The sequence below is a fragment of the Mchenga conophoros genome, linkage group LG5, assembly GCF_057382185.1.
Source record: "Mchenga conophoros isolate Kocher_MC1m ecotype Shallow Benthic linkage group LG5, M_conophoros_male_GT1.1, whole genome shotgun sequence".
NCBI classification, from domain to species: Eukaryota; Metazoa; Chordata; class Actinopteri; order Cichliformes; family Cichlidae; genus Mchenga; species Mchenga conophoros.
In genome coordinates this window covers 8,088,845-8,109,744 of record NC_140530.1, presented here as the reverse complement: position 1 = coordinate 8,109,744, position 20,900 = coordinate 8,088,845, and the positions used below count along the sequence as shown (strand labels likewise).

Genomic DNA, 20,900 nt, shown 5'->3' with positions numbered 1-20,900 from the left:
CTAAGGAGTCAGGTTAATAAGGAGAAACCCCAATAGAAGTGAACTAAAAACTAGTGTTTTTATGGCCAAGTCTTGAAGCGGAACAACCAGCTGCCAGTCTATCACACATAAAGAGCCCTCCATGTATGTTAGGTGACAAATACTACTTATGTTAGCAGTGTCTTTGATTTCAGTGAAGTGCCATCTTATATGTCTGCTTAGAGGATGACAACTACACTTCAAGTCAGTCTTTTTGCTAAAGAAAAGTGGTTTCTATGTGCCCCTTTAAAGAAATACTTAGAAACCATTAAAATAAGATGAGGAAATGTACCTCTAAATTTGTATGCCAAAAATTCAGAACAATCACTTCTTACCTAACTGCACTTCTATACAACACCATTTTGTACTTGAGGTCAGTCCCAAGCAACATTTTCTTCTTATGCCTTTCTGATTGGAACAGCAGTTTGAAAAGTACGAGAGCAGAAATGTGACTGGGGGCTGGGTCTCGGGCTGGGTGACCTGGGGCTCGGTCACTCAGGCACAGCTGGCTGCCGGCGGAGCTCACGGGCGCGTCACTGCAACTCCCCCTGGCTTCTGCTCTGCGGCTGCTGAATGAGCTCTCATCTGGGACTCTCCTCAGCTCTTACTGGGACAGTGGCGCGGCTGCCCCTCTGTTGGTCTTCCTTGGTCTCTTGTGTTCTGGGTGCCTCTGGATGTCTGGAGTTTTGATCTCCTCCATACCTGCTTGATACCATAGAGGACAGGGCTGTGGCTCCCCACACTCTCTAGCAGATCATTACATGGAGAAACCTTTGGAATGCAAGCATGCTGATCCACACAGGTATGCACACAGGTGTACACATGGGTATTCACAGATGCGGACTACAGCTTTCTTGGCTGCTGCCTCAAAGCACACTGTGCGCTGTCTATCTTGCGTGCTGCACAATATCGTTTATTATTTAGTAACTATTGATATCTATGACTAGCTAGTTTATTGTGATGGTGCTTTTTTTTTTTTATTATTATGTTGCTCTTTGTTGTTTGCTGTCTCCCCTGTTTTTTTTTGTTTTTCTTTCTCTCCATACAGGTGACCCAGGAGTTTTTTTTTTTTGTTTTTTTTTTTTTTCTCTCTTCCCCCCCTTCTCACCGTCTCTTCTCCCCTTTTGGTTTTCTTTCTTCCTCTCCCCCTCTTTCTTTCATTCTTTCCCCCTGTCCTATAAAAAAAAAAAAAAGGATGACAAAGGATGAACTGAAGCTCCGCCATCACGTGATGTCACATGCTGCTGTTTCTGATGTCACTTCCAAAAAAAAAAAAGAAAAAAAAAAAAAAGAAATGTGACTGACTGAGAGGCTAATGAGTCATCATCACACCCTTCAATTTGTCTTCCATTCCACCCAAACTTTTGTCCAGCCCTGCTTCAGCTGCATGAACCAAAATAGCAGGAGCACTTGGTCACGCCTTCACTGTCTGAGTGCACAAGTCCAAATTACAGCTCTAGATGTTAAATGCCTAAAATAAAAAAATAAAAAACTCAGCAAACTCCATGATTGCCAATCAAAAGTTGAAAAATGCCAAAACATGCTTTTAATAATGATAGTCATCATCATTAAAACTATGATGGCATACATGAAAAAGTGAATACATGGTGAACAAATGGCAAAATCCCATAAAGCTGCTTCAGCTAAAGGGCTCTGTGTATGCTGAATCCCCGTCATATTGTCGTGTCTACACTTTAATATTAGATCTTTAAGTTCATTAGCACCTGCTCCTTCCTACTGTGAAAGGTCAACATGCCAACTGTGATAAGGGGCTATTGATCATCACAGAACCTATCAAATCAAATCAAATCACTTTTATTGTCACATCACATGTGCAGGTACATTGGTACAGCACATGCGAGTGAAATTCTTGTGTGCGAGCTTCACAAGCAACAGAGTTGTGCAAAATACAATAACATAAACAGGCAAAATATACGAATGGCTAAATCTGAAACTAATAAATATATGTACAATATATAATAGTATATGCAAAAAAAAAAAAAAATTTCTGGATGTGTATACTAAGTGTTTTTCTACGTGTGTGTGTGTGTGTGTGTGTGTGTGTATACACATATTTTACAAATTAGATAGAGTCAACAATAAATAAAATATATAAAAATATACAGAGTTGAGACATGTGCAAAACAGTGGCATTACTGTACAGTATGGAGTACATAATGTTGAAGTTCCAGTAGTGGAGGTGAGGTGTCTGTGACGTGTTCAGCAGTCTGATGGCCTGGTGGAAAAAGCTGTCTCTCAGTCTGCTGGTACGGGACCGGATGCTGCAGAACCTCCTTCCTGATGGAAGTAGTCTGAACAGTTTATGGCTGGGGTGACTGGAGTCCTTGATGATCCTCCCCGCTTTCCTCAGGCAGCGCTTCCTGTAGATGTCTTGGAGGGAGGGAAGCTCACCTCCAATTATCCGTTCAGAGCACCGCACTATTCGCTGGAGAACTTTGCGGTTGTAGGCGGTGCTGTTGCCATACCAGGTGGTGATGCATCCAGTGAGGATGCTCTCAATGGCACAGTGATAGAAGGTCCTGAGGATGCGGGGGTTCATGCCGAATCTTTTCAGTCTCCTGAGAAAGAAGAGGCGCTGTTGCGCCTTCTTCACTGTTTTGTTTATGTGTACTGACCACGTAAGATCCTCAGCCAGATGTACACCAAGGAACCGGAAGCTGCTCACTCTCTCCACAGCAGCGCCGTTGATGGTGATGGGGGTGTGTACTTCTCTGCACCTCCGGAAGTCCACTATCAACTCCTTTGTCTTTGCGACGTTGAGGGTGAGATGGTTGTCTTGACACCAGTGGGTCAGGGCGCTGACCTCCTCCCTGTAAGCCGTCTCATCACCATTGGTGATAAGACCCACCACTGTAGTGTCGTCCGCAAACTTCACAATGATGTTGGAGTTGTTAGTGGCTGTACAGTCGTAGGTGTAGAGTGAGTACAGGAGAGGGCTCAGTACACAGCAAATTCAAAAGTGTTAAATTTTTTGGTGTTAATAGTCTCCTTGCAAAAGTAGAGTTAATTTTACTCTAAGCAGAGTCACATTCTTTTAATGTAACTCTGAGGTGTAAAATGATAGTAGTTAAAATCGAGTGTCAAAAATGAGTGTTTCTATTTCAAATCTGGAGGTGTTACAATGGAAACATTAACTCTTGACCTCTTAACTCTGAACTCCTAGAGGGGCTATGACACCAACAGAGTAAATTCACAGACTCCGCCCTCAGCACGGCTCCAATCGAAGCTGAAGTGAAGCCGTTTCAGAACATTTTGCTCTACATATTTGAGTTGTTTGCCATGCTTGGTAAGTCATTTTTTCAAAGATTGTTTCAATTGTTATTAGCTTTTACTTCTGTGGCTCTTTGGAGTTGAGACAAAGCTGTGTGAAAGGCATTAGCCATGTTGCTCGCTGATAGCATAACATTCTGTTTTAGCTAGCTGAAAGGTATTGTTTGCAGGCAAATACCACAGCCTTGAAAAAAAGCTTGCATGTGAATTTTCAGTCACATTTTTGGTCAAATACACCTAAAACAATGTCTAGAATGTGAAATGTTGGTATAATGGTGCTACTTGAAGCCTGAAAACGATCGCCCATAAAAAAAAAACAAAAACGAGCAAACAGCAGTAGCAGACGTCCTGACTGGGTTCTACGTTAGCATAGATCCCTCCAGAGTTTTGTGCACACGGTTTAGGTAAAAATTAAAAAGGTTGAGGTTTTACATTTAGTTCAGTATTACCTGTTGCCTGTGTCCTTGTCTTTTGGGAAAATACTTTACACAAGTAATGGCTCAAAGAGGATTCCTTTTTTTTTTTACTGTGCTGCAATTGTTTACTGGATTATTTGTGCCATTAATTAGTGTCAACTAATTTTTATTCGATCTCCGCACAGGATATGCTTGTGAAGATGGAATATGGGGGAGAGCAGAAGTGCGTTGAAGTTCCACAAAGGGATGAATGAAGGACTTGCATATTGTATTGAAGAAATAAGTGATGAGAATGCTGTTATTTGCATTTACCATGTCAGACCTTTTGATAAACAAAATTCTAATGAAAGTGAGAACATGTACACTGTTACATCTTTCAGAAAATGTTTTGAAATTGTGGTGCACAGTTCAGAATAAATGTTTTTCAAAAACCATTGCATCTTTTTAGTAAATGTTTATTTCCAAAAGAAATTTCTAGAAGTTCAGATCAGTAAAATCCCCGCTTTTTAGAATGAATTAGAAGATAACTCTTACGTAGTTAAACTAAAATACTCTTTGAGAGTTAATATATAAACTCTTAACACCAAGTGTTAAATTATCAACTCCAGACAGATTTGGTGTTTAACACTAAATCAGAGTTAACGTACCAACTCTCCAAAAAGAGTTAAATTAACACTCTCTGGTGTGGACCGCACATCCTCCTCATATCCTGGGCAGCACGGTGGCACGGTGGTTAGCACTGTTGCCGCACAGCAAGAAGGTCCTGAGTTCAATTCCACCATCAGGCCAGGGTCTTTCTGTGTGGAGTTTGCATGTTCTCCCCGTGTTTGCGTGGGTTCTCTCCGGGTACTCCGGCTTCCTCCCACCGTCCAAAGACATGCAGCTTGTGGGGATAGGTTAATTGATTAATCTAAATTGTCACTAGGTGTGACTGTGCGAGTGAATGTGAGTGTGAATGGTTGTCTGTCCCTATGTGTTAGCCCTGCGACAGACTGGCGACCTGTCCAGGGTGTACCCCGCCTTTCGCCCTATGACAGCTGGGATAGGCTCCAGCGCCCCCCGCGACCCTGAAAAGGATAAGCGGAAGCGAATGGATGGATGGATGGATGGTGTGGACCCATATAGACACTTTAATAGTGTTGAAATCAAATCAGACAGTGTTAATTTGGACATGCTGGATTTGCTGTGTACACACCCCTGTGGAGCACCAGTGTTCAGTGTGATGGGGGATGAGGTGATTCTGACCACTTGGCGTCTGTCAGACAGGAAGCTAAGGATCCAGCTGCAGAGGGAGCTGCTCAGTCCTAGATCCTGCAGTTTCCTGTCCAGCTTTGAGGGAACGATGGTATTGAATGCTGAGCTGTAATCTACAAACGGCATTCTCACATACGTGTCTCTCTTCTCCAGGTGTGACAGGGCAGTATGTAGTGTCAGGGCTATGGCATCATCAGTGGACCTGTTGTGGCGGTATGCGAACTGTAGAGGGTCCAGTGAGTCGGGTAGTGCAGAGCAGATGAAGTCCCTGACCAGCTTCTCGAAGCATTTGCTTACAATGGGGGTCAGGGCTACAGGTCGCCAGTCGTTCAATGAGGAGATGGTGGAGGATTTGGTTACAGGGACGACGGTGGCCATTTTGAAGCAGGCTGGGACTACAGACAGAGAGAGGGAAAGGTTGAAGATGTGCGTGAACACTCCAACCAGCTGAGCCGCGCATGACTTGAGGACGCGGCCGGGAATCCCGTCCGGACCAGTAGCTTTGCGTGCGTTCACCTTCCTGAAGCACTTCCGCACATCCTCCTCAGACACAGTGTGCGTACTGACGTCATCTGCGGTGCGCACACTGTCCGGTCTTGTGGTGTTCGCTGTGTCGAATCTAGCGTAGAATACGTTTAGATCCTCACACAGAGAGGCCGTGGTCTGCGGTGTGCTGGTTTTCTAAGAGCTTCATTCGAAACAACAACATTATACTGTAACAACTTTGCCTCTCTGCAAGCACCGGTTCTACTTTGGAAAACCGTCCAACTGTACATAGTTTATGCACATTTCTACTGTCACACAATAATTCCAGCATAAATTTTAAGTAGGTAGGACGGTTTGCAACTTTACCTATCAGAGTATGCTTCTGGCTCATATTCATAAAGATAGGACGGTTTGCCACTTAATTTTACCCGTCGAAGTATGCTTGAAGCTGTCTGTGAAGGTTCTCAGTCATCCAGGTCATTGTAGTCAAAGGAGCTTGCAAAGAAAAGCGTCTAGACTTCTTTAAGTTGCTTGAAGACGTTTCACCTCTCATCCAAGAAGCTTCTTCAGTTCTAAGATCAAATGTGGGGTGTCCCAGATTTAAACCTAGTGGGAGTATCCCCCCAGACTCAGCAGTCCACCTGCATCTTAAGGATAAAGGACACTCTTTCGAGGATGCCAATGTTCACATTTTGGACAGAGAGGACAGATGGTTTGAAAGAGGAGTGAAAGAAGCCATCTATGTCCACTGTGAGCGACCATCTTTGAACAGAGGCGGTGGTTTACGACACCAAATGTCTGCCATCTATAATCCAGTTTTGAGTTCCCTCCCCAGACGCCTTAACGCCCACTCACATCCTGGGCCATCTGACCTCAGGAATTCACATGATTCCCCACACAGTTTCCACTTATTTCTGTTTTTAGTTCAGTTTTATGTAAAACATTAAACTTTGCAACAGTGATGAAGGATGAAAATAGTTTGAATCTTAAAACTCCTCTTACTTTTTCAATAAACAGGATAAAGACAGCCATTCGCACATTGCTTTGGGACTCTTGTATTGTGTCTTTCATTCTCTTTTAATATTTTAGTACTGCAATGTCTATAAGGCCAGGTTTCACAATGAACTCACCCGAAACCCTGGCTGATTGGGACCCACACCCAGTTTCACACCTTGGCTCAGGCGATTAGAGGGTCATCAGGGGGTCCTTTTGTCCCTCTGTGGGGGGATACTCCCACCAGGTTTAAATCTGGGACTCCCCACCATTTGACCTTAGAACTGAAGAAGCTTCTCGGATGAGAGGTGAAACGTCTTCAAGTAACTTAAAGAAGTCCAGACGCTTTTGTTTGCAAGCTCCTTTGACTATGCTTGTAGCTCATATTCACGAAGGTAGGACGGTTTGGTGCTTAATTTCATGTTGTGCTCATACGCAGAAACAACAGGTAGGATGTTGTGATAGGATGGATTTCCAGAAAACCCGGCACAGACAACATGCTAATGCTAAGCTAGCCGAGAACCCAGGGTAACGTTAAAATTGAGTGAATGCCGACCTCAGCCCAGCAGCCAGAACCTGAACGTAAGCAGGTAACAAACTGATGAGCAGTCAGGCTGAGCAGTTTGTGCTCGTTTTCTTTTTGCTTTGTGACGTCGGCTTTTTGTTCTACTAAGAGAGCCGTGGTGTAATACTAACAGAGAGATCATATGCGTGTCCTCATCAGGGTGTGTGGGACTGCAGCCATACTGTTTAATGGTAATTTTGAGACAGTGCCTTTCAGGTCATTTTACAGAGTAACATTAAAGTAATGTAACAATTATTTTAACAAATTACTTTCTTTAATTAAGTAACATACTGGATTACTTTTAAGAAAATATTTCTGTGTAATAATTACTTTTTTGGAGTAATCAAAGCACTGTTGGTGTGCATTCAAGCCAAAGAACATATATTTCCAGCAGAGGTAGCACAACTTCAGCCTCTCACACTGAAGTGTAGTGGTTGTGAGGCTCTTGGGATGTACTGCTCCTTCTGAAGCAGCTCGTGGTTGAGAGGAGGATGACGGTCGCTCAGCTTTAGATACTGGGATGTTTATTTGCTTCAAGTTGTGGTCAAGTGCAAGCAAAACCTTTGAAGACATATTTGTTTCTTGTTCAATGGGACACAGTCTGTCTCACAGACAAGTCAGCAGTCTGTAAGAGAGATGTATAGGGCAAAGATATATCCAAGCTCCCATCACCTTGACCTGGAAGAGATCTTGTAAATGTGTACCAGCATCAGCTTGACAGAAGGATCAGCACCTCCTATATGCTGACTGTACGCATGAATAAGTAATGGGCATAGTACATTTCTTTGTGTCCAAATAGGCATGATCCCACAGGTCAAATTGCCCGGCGTTGCACCATAAAAAGTTTTACAGTTCATCTTTTATTTGTTAAAGAAAAACAAAACCCACAAATGACAAACCGCACACTTTTACAAAGCTTAAATATACTAATATACAGTTAGTAGAATTACCCATAATGGTAATATATCTGGATATTTTAAACCATAAATTCATCAGGAAGATTTTTGATGATGTAAATAATTATACAAGCAATCTACTTCTGCAACCAGCGGAGTCGACCCCCACAGGCCAATAGAAAGAATGCAGGCATTTCCATATTGGTTTCACTTTTCAGACCCTGAAGCTGCATTAATCTTAAACCTTTATAATATAAAGTATAGGCATTGTATTTTGGCACATTGTTAGATTTTTTTGTTTTTTTTGTTACTGCAAAATCAGTAGAATATTGTGAGGCCATCAATAGAAATGCATTGCATCAGTGTAGTGACACCCCCCACCCCACTCCCAAAAATTTGCTGTGTCACTACTAGTGCTCCAGTGGATGGATGGATGGATATTTCCACACGTATACAATGTGACACTTCTTATGAATTAACTTCATACTAAGATAAGGAAAGATGTACAGCGTCCTAATTTGTAGTTACAGCTCTTTCCTTTTCAAACAGCACCTGTCCTGCTTGGTTATCTAGTATTGGAATGTATAATATAATGTAAAATCAGCAGCACTTACTGTTCATGTTTACCACACACAACCACAATTTGTGTTGCAGGTATGACATATTTCACTGTCACTGTCTCTATTAGACAGCATAAGATTCAGCAAGACAGCTTAAGCCTTCTTCGATCCCTCTTTGAGTGAGTGTTTAGATTCTTTGCAGAGGTGCTATAAGAACTGTGAACTTCTTGTGCTCAGGTATTTCAGAGATTTTTCCCAAGTGTTTGAAAAGACTTCTATAATTAAAATTCAGTTGGAGAAAACACCCTAGATGCATCTGTTATCAGCAACTCCAGGCCCTATTGCTAATCTGCCTCTCCCAAGCAAGATCCTAAAAAAACAAAAACGTGTGTGCACTCAGTTAAATAAGTACCTACATTCAGACCATCTGTTTGACATTTCCCTGTCTGGTTTTCCTGTCTTGTGTTTGGGCCATAAACAGTCTCTCAGTGAATACAGATTCTGACAAGCTCTGGTACTGTTCACTCTCACTGCTGCTTGTGATATTGCTGATTGTCTGATACAGTATCATTTGGTAGTGTTGGACTGCTCGGAGACTTACAATAGCTAAGTCGATAAAGTGGAAGCACTAAAGTGATGCTCCTTTAAACCTGATATCTATATCTTATCCATAGGTCTGTTCCTTTGTACTATATGTCAGCTGGTACTGCTTAAACATACATATGCACTTTGAATCTACAGCATATGCACTCTGAAATGACATTGTGCGGGATGTTTTACTTCATAATCATGATGTGACTATCTTAATGGCCAATCAGGGTGGAAACAGGCTACCTTGACAGTTTAAAAGGAAAAAATGAAAAGGTAGGCACTATGCTCAGAGGTCTGTGGTAACTCATGTCTCTTTGGTCCAGGTTCTCTTCTGGGAGGAAGGATTGGAGCAGAGTGAAGCAGACAGAGTGAGGGTTATCAACTGCACAGCTCTGCTCTCCGGCTTGAAGGGCAGCACACTTTATCTGATCTCAGTCAGAGCCCAGAACAGTGCTGGACTTGGACCCTGCAGCACACCTTTTAATATCACCACCAAGAAACCACGTGAGTCCACACACAAAACTGGGATCTATTTACTTTAACCGCTTTTTTCATGTTGACTCGAGGGTCTTTCTTTTTTAAAAAAAATACGTTTGAGTCTGTTTAATGGAGTTTAGACATGACATACTCGATATGTGCCCAATGATGATAATACTTACACAGTAACAGCTGAGACTGAGGTAATTACTCACACCAATAATATCACTATTATTATCCTTCTAATAGCAGGAATATTAAAACTGAGATCATATTAGGATAGTATTTCAACATGCTGTTAGGGGGCCATATTGAAATAAATATGTTTAAATATAAGCAAGTACTGTATTTATACTTAAACGTCATGCTTTTTACCTGTTCCATGAAACAAAAAAAAAATATTCTGATGAGTGCATCAGATTGATGTCAAATCACAAAGTTTTACAATCATTAATTGTAACATTTACCATCAGAGTTTGCAATATTGTATGGAAAAAATCTTAATAATCATTAAATACACAGTCAGATTTGTGAATATAAATTTAAGGGTTTGTGGTTCATCATAGAAAAACTTTTTCAATACTTTTTCAATACTTTTTAAGATTCAAAAAATATATTACCAACTTCATTGAGACCAGCTGGAGATCTTCCCAATATTATATTATGTCTGATATTTTATATCTGCTTTTTACCATAAGGGGCTTTTGAATACCTCTTTTATAAACCTAAACCCTACAATCAAAATGTATTTAAAGCATTGCATGAATGTAGATGCATTCCTTTCAAGAATTTAAACTTTTATTGTGATTTAAAGTAAATTAAATCACAATAAAAAGTGGTACTTGTTTACTCACTCATACCCATCCAGTCATATTCTCCCAAATAGTTGTGCAGCAAATCCATCTTTTCAGGAAGAAAGCCGTCTATACTGTCACATTTCTATGGTAACACCCCTACAGTTAATTACCAGACTACTGAAGCCTCCAGCTATTCCAGCTATTTCTCACCTCAGGGTAACATTCACACATACACCTACATCACAGCTGCCTCTCTTACACTCTTTGATTTTCTTTTTCACAAGCACCAATTTACAAGTTACTTTTTTCTGATTATAAAGTCAAAAGTTTTGTACCTTTGTCTATTAAACTAAGCTAAAAACCCAAATGAAAGAATTAAGAATTTTGCTAAACTTGTTTCCTGTGTGATAGCTGAGTGAAAACAAAAGAGAGCCGTTAATAAATTAGAAATCACTATAGGCTGTAAGATTGGGTCGATTCTTTCAATAATACAATATCAATGTGTCCACAAGTCCTCCTGTTAGTGTAGTTCATTAAAAGATAACCTGATGAGCAGGCCCCTGTTCGGTGCAGGTTTCTATTCAAACATGTCTTTGAAGACAATAAAAGGCTCAGCTTCAAAGTATCTTCAGGTTCGAGCCTCTTAATTTCAAAAGCCCGTCCTTTCTTATTATCCCTTAAATATAGACAAACATGGAAAATGTTTATCAGTCGTAAAAACTTCATTTGATTATGGAACAACTGAAACTTTAATCTATTACATCCTCCACACTTTATAATGCACTTTTGTACCACACGGAAATTGTACATTTTCTCCATGACTGCTTTTATTAAAAGCACACTCAGAGTGGATCTTTCAGCTCCTTTAAAGTCACACCTGTTAACTTCAAACATGTAACAGTTTGGACACATTGGGCTCTTGACTATCAGCATCTCTTCTATGTTCTTATACTGACTTTTCAGGGATTTGTAAGGCTGTTATCTCATGGCGTATATCAAAGGTGACGCAGGTGACAGAATGGCATCATGTGATGCCCCAGAATGAGACCATGTTGGTAAGAATAGTGTGGAGGACATACTGGTTAAACAAGTGTGTGCTGACAGGAAAGGTGAAAAGCTAACTCTTTGCTAAAAATTGCCTTGGTCAGAGGTGAGAAGTAACAAAGTAAGGTTACTGACAACTTTTTACTTTATCTTTGAACATATTTACACAAACATCTGTACTTTCTACTGCTTACATTTTCTAAAGAGCCTCCTTACTTTAGCTTTAACACATTTAAATAAGGTTCTTATTTCCCAGCTTTGTGCGCCTTCAAACATCGAATCAGTTTGAGCCTAAATAAAAAGAACAATGATACAAAAGATAATCCTGAGGGGAACAATGTTTTTTAATGTGGCAGGTAATTTCAAATGCAACGTTCCTATCAGCTCAACAAATAACAGCAAACACACGAACTGGTTGCATGCAGTCTGCCGCACAGTTTCTGCTAGCTAAAGGTACAGCAGCTATATTTCACAGGGAGAGAAAAGACTGTGTGGTGACTTTACTGAGAGATGAGGAAAGAAAGGAAGAAGAGAGGTTAGATTTAAAGGTAAGGACAACTCAGAGGCATTTGATAAACTGCAGATTTAAAGCTTACATTTAATGTCCTTGTTTATCACATCAGATATTGGATCTGTATGGTGTGAAGTTTTTATTTATTTATTTTGTTGTGAAACGTCTTGAAGAACAATGAGGTTAATACAAACTTTGTGTTATTTAGAGGTTGCATGAAAACAGGTTCGCTTTCTGTACCGTGGTGAATGTATAATAAAGCTGTGGTGTTCATGGCCACTGTTAGAAAAGTGTAAAAAGAGTGTACATTAATCAGAATTTAATCTGATAATGCCTATATTACTGCAGTGTATTCCACCTTTACACACACTTTCCACTGTCTAGTATAAAAACATTATATGCGGTATACTGTCAGTGTAGAGAACTGAAATCAGCCAAGATAGCTGTGAAATACTGGGCTACACCCTGTTCAATTCAGCTGTGCAAATCCACAAAGACCAGTAAACCTCAGAGCAGCAGTAGCAGGTCAGCTGATCACAGCTGGTATACAAAGAAAATCTACTGGAGCTCTCAATAGAAACTAATTCTTCTTCTTCTTCTCCCCATGCTGAGCCACTACAACTGATATTAGAGTTCCTCTACCTGCCAAATCCCACTTTAACCTCTGACTACATCAATGTTTCTGTTTAGGTGTGAAGGCAACTCGCCACTTCTATTTTTTTTTTTTTTTTTTTTGGCTGTGGGTCCTTAGATTTATTTCACTATGCTTAGGTGACAGTCAAAATACAGCAGCCACAGGTTTAGGGTTAAACACAACAAATATGATATATGACATATAAATGAGGTGAGCAAAATATTAAAAAAATAAATAAAATGAAACCAAAATAAACCCAATAAAATAAAATAACTGTAAATCTAAGTAACAATAGTAACTATTAACATAATAGATAGGAAAAAGAAATATTTCAAAACTCACAATGCAAAGCCGAACATAGGAAACAAATGAAATTGTACTTTGCACTCTGCACCATTTCTGCCTTCATAAATCAGTAGTTATCACAAATTATGATCCACCTACATTGCATGTAAGATTCTGAAAAGAGCCAATCTGCATAATCAGTATCCTTATACAGATTGCCAGCTATATTAGGACACAGGACTGCACATGAGACTGCAAATGATTTCCTACACTGTGTTTATTTCTAATCAAGTAGTTTGATTTCCTGTGGATAGTCAAAGGTCATGCACCTTCATTTTTCTCCGGTTTGCTCTTGAAGGTTGACGACTATATGATGTAAAATGCATAATGGGCTACGTGCAGACTAGCTTAGAGAATACGATCACTGACACGCATTCATTTGTAAATCTTCTGTCTTTGTAATTACATGTCTTGCAGCACCAAGTCACCCTCCAGGGAGTATTGAATGGAAACTGACCAACTCTAAGATCTTTCTAAATTGGGAACATGTCAAAGCGATGGAGAATGAGTCCGAGGTGACAGGATACAAGGTGAGTTTGTCAGAATAAGAGCAGAAAGTCCAGAACTGCGGAAACAAATAGAGCCTCAGCAGCTGTCATCTCAATAAATGGCTTTCTCATTGCAGTGGAAAGATAGACCTCAGCACTCCAGTGTTACATTATGGATTGGCCCTGTCTGGCCTTTCAAAATTAAAAGATCTGTTCCAGGTGATAAAATGAAAGGCGTCATGCCACAAAAGGAATGAAGTTTTTCTAAGCAGTAAAACGATGAATCATATTTGATCCACTTTGCATACTTTGTGTGGAAAAGCACACTGTTTGTGATTTATATATATACATACAAGACACACACAAAGGTAGTCCAACTCCTCTACCTCTAGGATAGTACATCATTATGTGCTATTGCTAGTTTTCTTGGCACAGTCTCAAGGAGACAGGCAGTTAGAGCAGGGCCATAGAAGGTCCTTAACCCATCACTATCATTGGTATCTCCTCCTTTTACAAGGGTGGCCTACACAATGACCTCCAAACAATCAGAAACTTTATGAAAGTGGGTTGAGGGCCTGATATCCTCCAGTGGGTCCTCTGCTTACCGTCCTCATGATGATGAGCTCTCTCAGACCTATGCAGCCTTATTGTTGCAAAACATATTGAGGGCATTGGTTACAGAAGAATTCTAAGCTACTGCAGGTTGCAGTGAGCACTGTCGGGGTATTAATGTGGAAGTAGAAAGAACATCATTTCACCATATAGCAGTCATGACCAGATGCTGCTCGCCTGATTTCAGACAGAGGAGTTTGCATGTGTGGATTGGCTAGGTTATCATAGTCATCCAATGAGCTTGTCATGTCAGTAGCACCTTTGGAAACATTTTTACTTAGAAAACTGGTGACTTGTTCAATACTTATTTTACCCGCCGCACATACATAGTACATAGTCTTTAGCCGGCTCTTTTGCAGACACGACTCGAGTAAAGATTTCACAAAGACAATACTGTCAATATTTCTTGCATATTTTTCTTTTTTTTAACTAAATTTGCAGTTTGGCTCTCTACACTGTGTTTCTTTCGGAGGACTAAATAAATCTTTCTGCTGCGTTTTAATGATGGTGAAGCTACACAAGTAAATGTGCAAAAATGACGTCTGAGGTGCTGTTCTCAAGTCCCTGAATCATCGAGCCAAATCATCCCTGTCATGCCGTGTGGCATTTTGAATTCATTACCTCCTAGAGATAGGATTGTATAACCAAGATGAAGCAACAGTATCGTGCCCCACTCTTGGATTTGAATGTGTTTTTTTACACACTAGTTTGATACGTTGAATGAAGTTACAAATTTTTCTGTTGATGAGTAAAAAAAGTTTAATATCTCACTGTTATGACTAAAGAATTGCATTTTGTCCTCCAGGTTGTGTATCGCCAGAACTGGCATGAGAGGACAACTGTACTGGAAACCAATAAGACCAGTTTGGAACTGCAAATCCCCTCTGGAGAGGACTACCTCATTGAGATCAAAGCTCTGACCGAAGGGGGCGATGGCACCAGCAGCGGTCCCATCCGCATACCAAAGATGTCCAGTAAGTTCCATACACTCCACAGCATGCAAATGATTGGAGCTGGAATTAGGCAGAGAAGCAGTGGGATGGGTGCACCGTGTGTAACTAATCCCCTGTGTGACTGATGTTGTTTATCAGCTTTACTGTAGCTTGAACAAGGCTTTCAGAATACACATATAAATTGTAAGTAGACTGTGCCATGCAACCAAGAGGAAGAGACACAAAATGTACACAGATATCTCACCCAAGAACGTTGGGCTTTTTAGCTCTTGGGGCTTTTTTTGTTTTGTTTTTTCAGAGCTACTTACCGTAGCTCAACATTTTGGCAAATATACTGACAATGATGAGTAGTTGATGGTGTGATAGATCTCCATTGATAGGGTAAACAGCACTTTATTTGTGATATTAAACATCTCATTAAGTCTAAAAACTGTTGGCAGCTGTGGTGTGATCACATTGTTAAACAATTCAACTTCATCTGCCAGTTTCTGGAGCGCTGGAGCTGATGTACAATCACAATGTATTATGTAGTCTCAATGAAAATATCAACTAGCAGACTCTGGCACGATTAAGACCCCGGAATGTAATCAGGTAAAGCTGACGTACTGCTTTGATTTCCTGCTTCAGACAGAATAAAGAGTTTAAAAGGCTGAAGCTTAGATCTGTTTAATGGTCAAAATAAATGTGTTAGTGATTATAATCATGTAATCTGTTTTGTTCTAACTAATTTTGCAATTTGGAATATTATCTGCAATTAGCAAAGACATGTAGATCAAACCTCATATCCTCTTTCAGTTTCACATTTCTGTCTTTAGAGTGAGTGGAAACATAAATGTAAGACAAACTGTAGAAAGAGCTATAAAAGCCATCTTTTAAAACACAGCTGTCTCTTAATCAATGCCAACAAGAGAAAATATGAAGCATGTTTTCATCTTTTTCAGATGAATCATGAAAACATAAAGCACAGTCGCTGTTTAGGTGTAGCTGATGGGTCACGTCAGTTCAAGATCTGATCATTGGGCTAAATGGTAAATGGCCTGTATTTATATAGCGCTTTACTAGTCCCTAAGGACCCCAAAGCGCTTTACATATCCAGTCATCCACCCATTCACACACTGGTGATGGCAGCTACATTGTAGCCACAGCCACCCTGGGGCGCACTGACAGAGGCGAGGCTGCCGGACACTGGCGCCACCGGGCCCTCTGACCACCACCAGTAGGCAACGGGTGAAGTGTCTTGCCCAAGGACACAACGACCGAGACTGTCCGAGCCGGGGCTCGAACCGGCAACCTTCCGATTACAAGGCGAACTCCCAACTCTTGAGCCACAATCGCCCCTAAGCATTGGCGTTACCTGGGAAACAGACGAGGAGAAATGTAAACAAGCTGACTTTGCCAGAAATAATTGTGACTTTATTTAACCTTTTATTTATTATATAGTTCAGCAAATGTACACACACACACACTCACACACACACACACATATATATGTTGACCTTTTTACATTTGTAAATGTCTGATTCAACTAAATTGGTGTTCTTTAAATAAAAATCAAATGTTTTCCATGTAAATCTAAAGAGATGGGATAAGGGGGGGAAAACTAAATGTGTTATGAGAGTAGGTAAGTTAGGCAGGTAGAATGAAAATTCTGTGTAAATCATCAGCAGGAAACCTAATTAAACAACTATTCTGTTATGACAATTTCTCAACTAAAGCAGACTTTGTCTTTGTAAATTTTCCTAAAAACAAAGCGACTCAAAATAAAATTCAAGGTTACAATAGCTCTAAAAACACCCATTGGCATATTTAACATTATATGGATATGGTTTCATGGAATTTAATACGATAAGTGCAAAAACTCTAAATGAAGAGTACAGTTTAAAAGAGGTACAGCAGTGCATAAGTGCAAAGGAAGCTACGAGATAGCCTGTGCCAGGAAAGCTATAGCCATTTAAATTCTAAAGTGAAGAGGTGCTTCATTCATTTTTTTCCCCAGAGAAGCTGGAGAAACACAATATCAGAGTGTTATCTGTGCAGCGTCTACAGAGCTGGAGTCAAACGTTATTTAGCTTAGATCAGCCCAGTGAATACGAGAAATAAAACCAGGTAGCCTTACTGTACAAAGATCAAAAATCCAACCAGTCCCTCTAAAGGTAATGATACACATATTTCATCTCACTCTCAAAAATAAAGCAAATGATTATCGTTACTTTAAAACAGTTAACAAATTATTTTTTTGGCTGAGAAAGATCCTCTTAAGTTATCCTCTTGAGAGGTGTAAAGGAAGGCAACTGAACTTCCTGGTTCATTCCAAGGAGAAAACACCAAACACTGGTTGAACAACACAGCATATGCAGTGAGGAGTGCTCAGACGTAGGAGAAACCAAACAGCCACTCCACAAACACTTGGTACAGCATAGGAGAGCCACCTGAGCAGCATAAGATCCAGCTGTACACCTGCATTTAAAGGAGAAAGAATACTCTTTTGAGGATGCCAGTGTTCACACTGGTGTGGATGTGAACACTAGCAAAGAAGACAGATGGTTTGAGAGAAGTAAAGCAGGTCATCTATGCCCACTATGAATGTCCACTGTTGAACAGAGGTGTTGGTTTATGACACTAGCGATCAGCCACCTATCTTGAGATCCCTTCACAGGTGTTTCAACCTCCATTCATACTTTGCTTCTGGTACCCTCAATAACTCACATAATGATGGGGTGGGGCAAAGTCTCGCTAAGGTTTCACCTGTCGCCCCAGTGACAGGAATGATCCGTGGCTTTTTTTTTTCTTGGCTCATTTAATGACTCATATGATCAATCCCCCTTGAAGTGGACCTGAGGGTCCACTTCAAGGGGGACAGCCCCAGTAGGGGTTTATTACCTTGGACTCTCCACCAGTTGTTCTATAACTCAAAAAGCCTCTTGGATGAGGGGCAAAATGAGGGCCTCTGAATATATAAGGAGAAATGCCATTCACAATCACTTTTAAGTGCTTTTAAGAATGCCTCTCTGTTATATTCTGGACTTCAGCAAATTTTCACCACTCAGATTTCTACATGCATGCACTTTACAACTGCTTTGATGTTTTGCAAAACCTTTGCACCAATTAGACTTTCCAGTATTCTCAGTTTGTCTTAACTTTACTCTCTGCAAATACCTCTCAAAGCTATGTAAGGAAACTATAATTTATTGATCAGTTTCTGATGTACAAATTGCAAAAAAAACCAATGCAATATTTTGCCCCAAATCCTTATCTAGCGAACCTCTCAGCTGTGAAAAGGAAACCTGGGCTAAGTGCAGCCACACACACCTAGGGGTGCAACCTGGCCAGTCAACCAGTGAAATTTGCCCTCGTAGTGATGCTGGCGACTGCTGACTGTGATCGATCAGCAGTTTCATGTAAACGTAGCAGAGCTTTTATAATAAGCTTAATCATTTAGATTACACACAACTGTCTATTTTCATTGTTACTAAACCTCAGTCATTCAAAGAACAGACACAGTTTGACATCTTTAAGTCGAAAGATTAAGAGAGATAAGCAACATCAGCTTTTTGCATGTTAATATAGATGTTCTTAAATTTTAGGAAACAAAAAACGGCACTTTGAATGATCAGGACACGTTAGAAACACTGTGAACCAAACAACGAATGTGTTACGAAGCTAAACATACATCATAATGTAAGCACTTCTCCTCTACTCAGTGCTGTCATTTTTCCTTGTCTAAACTCCAAAACTCAAAAAAGACACAGAAGTTATGTCTTGAATCTCTTTGCTAACATTATACTTTGTGTTCCTTTCTTTATAGGTCTCAACTCAAAAGGATTTGTGTTTCCAGTTTCAATTCATTTTCCCGCCCTCGTGATATTTTCTATGTTCATTTTGTAGCTTCTAATGCCTTTATAATCAGCTCTAGACAAAAGAATGAAAACAGTGTAAGATGGTCTTTTATCTTATTCCATCAGATTTATGGAATAAGCAGCGGAAGTAGAAGTTTTCCAAAGCTGAATGATGAAACCATTCTGACAGGTTGTCAAATGCCCCACAGAATCTGTGGCCGGACCGCTACTCACAGGCAACAGCACAATTACAAAACATTTTCATCTGGCAATTTTCAGGACCACTGCAACCCTCCAGGATGCATGCATTTGATAAACATGGGAAGATGAGTTTCTTATCGTGCACTGAGAATTGAACAGCGCAGGTCCGTGTCCCAGTTTCCCCATTTGACTCTACATTTCCACTTTTTTTTGCCCTAGCTTCTAAGAACAGATAAAAGGCACGAGTGTCACCTTTTTAACATGCAGCTTTAAAACAGTCATTCACATTCCTTTATTTACTTTGTTAAGTGTTGTTTTAAAGCATGCACAAATATAGTAGTGCTATAGGTTTATCCAAAAAGTCAGCTACTGGTACACGGTGTCGGTGTCCACGTCAGTAAGTCAAAGTAACAAGCAACAATGATACAAGTCATTGGTATGTGTGTTTCATTGATCAGCATTTTCAGTGTATCTCCAAATAAAAATGCCTATGCATTTAAATAACTGATGGTAAGGAAATTTAAAGAAAGTACATCAAAATTAACACCAATAGTAACCTTTTTTTTAATAAGATAAGATAAGATAAGATAAGATAAGATAAGATAAGATAACCTTTATTAGTCCCACACGTGGGAAATTTGTTTTGTCACAGCAGGAAGTGGACAGTGCAAAAGTTATGAGGCAAAAATTAGAATACAATAAGAATAAATACAGTACACAGCTGTACAGAATAGAATAAAATAAAATACTATATACAGTAGAATAAAATAAAATAAATATACAATAAGATAAAAATAGAATACAAATACAAATACTATATACAACTGAGTAAAAATACAACGATGACAGAAAGGATTATTGCACTTAGTATATAATATACTATTCTATACTGTTATATATTCTTTCAGATTCTTCAGTTAGAATTTCTCCTGCTTTTTTGCTTTAATGGTGCAGGTGTCTCCTCTTTCTGCATGAACCACCCCAAGGTAAACATGTGCACAGCAAACAGCAAACAAGATCTTTTGATTTAGATTCTGATTTACTGATATTGAATTTGACAGTTATTTGGCATGTGCATTTATTTTGTGGGATGGGCAAAAAATGTTTCTACACACATAAGTGAACGATGCCCAGCGTCCTTTTTTTCCCCACTCAGCTGCTGAGTGCATTACCCACAATGCACTTTGAACACCGAACATTCTCTGAGTGATTCTTGTGGGTTATGCTGTCGTAGCCTTGAGTTGCTAGGCGCACGCAGACGAGAGGCAGGCTCCAGAGATCGAGTAGACTCAATTCTTTCTAGCTCGATACCCAGCTTCACTTGAAACTGTTTATAAGATTTAGTACAGCTCGCTCTGGAGCCACAAAAGGCTTTGTGCACCTGTTTTCACATATGTAAAAAAAAAAAAAAAAAAAAAAAAAAAAATATATATATATATATATATATATATATATATATATATATATATATATATATATATATATATATATATATATATATATGTTCTTGAAATCTACCAGTTTGGATTCTCTAATAAAAGTCATAAAAGTCTAGCAGTTTTTTTCGTTTTGTTTTTATTCCCCTGCTTTGGGAAATTAATCACTACACCTGGGCACGTTTGATAAATGTAACAGCTCACTTTTAGAACAACTGCATTTCATCCACTGGCTGTGTTCTAGTTCAAGTTAGGCTTGCTATTGTGCAACAGCGCCTCAGCGGCATTGTTTGCTTACACACCTGAGTGGAACAGAGTCATTGTTACTGTTAATAATTACCAGCTGGGCCTTTTCCCACTATGACAAATGAAAGCGTCCACTGTGAGAAACGCTGCTCTGTAAGCAGAAGCTCTGCCTGACTGTTAGACACACACACAGACATAATTACATTACACCAGATAATGGCTAATGTGACCCAAAAAGGGGGTATTTAGC

At 39.9% G+C, this 20,900-nt stretch overlaps 1 protein-coding gene across 1 annotated transcript in view; it reads left to right on the top strand.

Moving 5' to 3' along the window:
* The window catches only part of cntn6 (contactin 6), a 152,740-nt gene extending 132,378 nt beyond the window's left edge, over window positions 1–20,362 (top strand). The window contains exons 21-24 of the mRNA XM_085273026.1: window positions 9,394–9,574; window positions 13,296–13,408; window positions 14,784–14,952; window positions 18,737–20,362. Of these exons, the coding sequence (XP_085129152.1) occupies window positions 9,394–9,574; window positions 13,296–13,408; window positions 14,784–14,952; window positions 18,737–18,816 (543 nt within the window). The 3' untranslated portion in view covers window positions 18,817–20,362. The remainder of the gene's footprint in view (window positions 1–9,393; window positions 9,575–13,295; window positions 13,409–14,783; window positions 14,953–18,736) is intronic.
* Window positions 20,363–20,900: the final 538 nt, after the last annotated feature.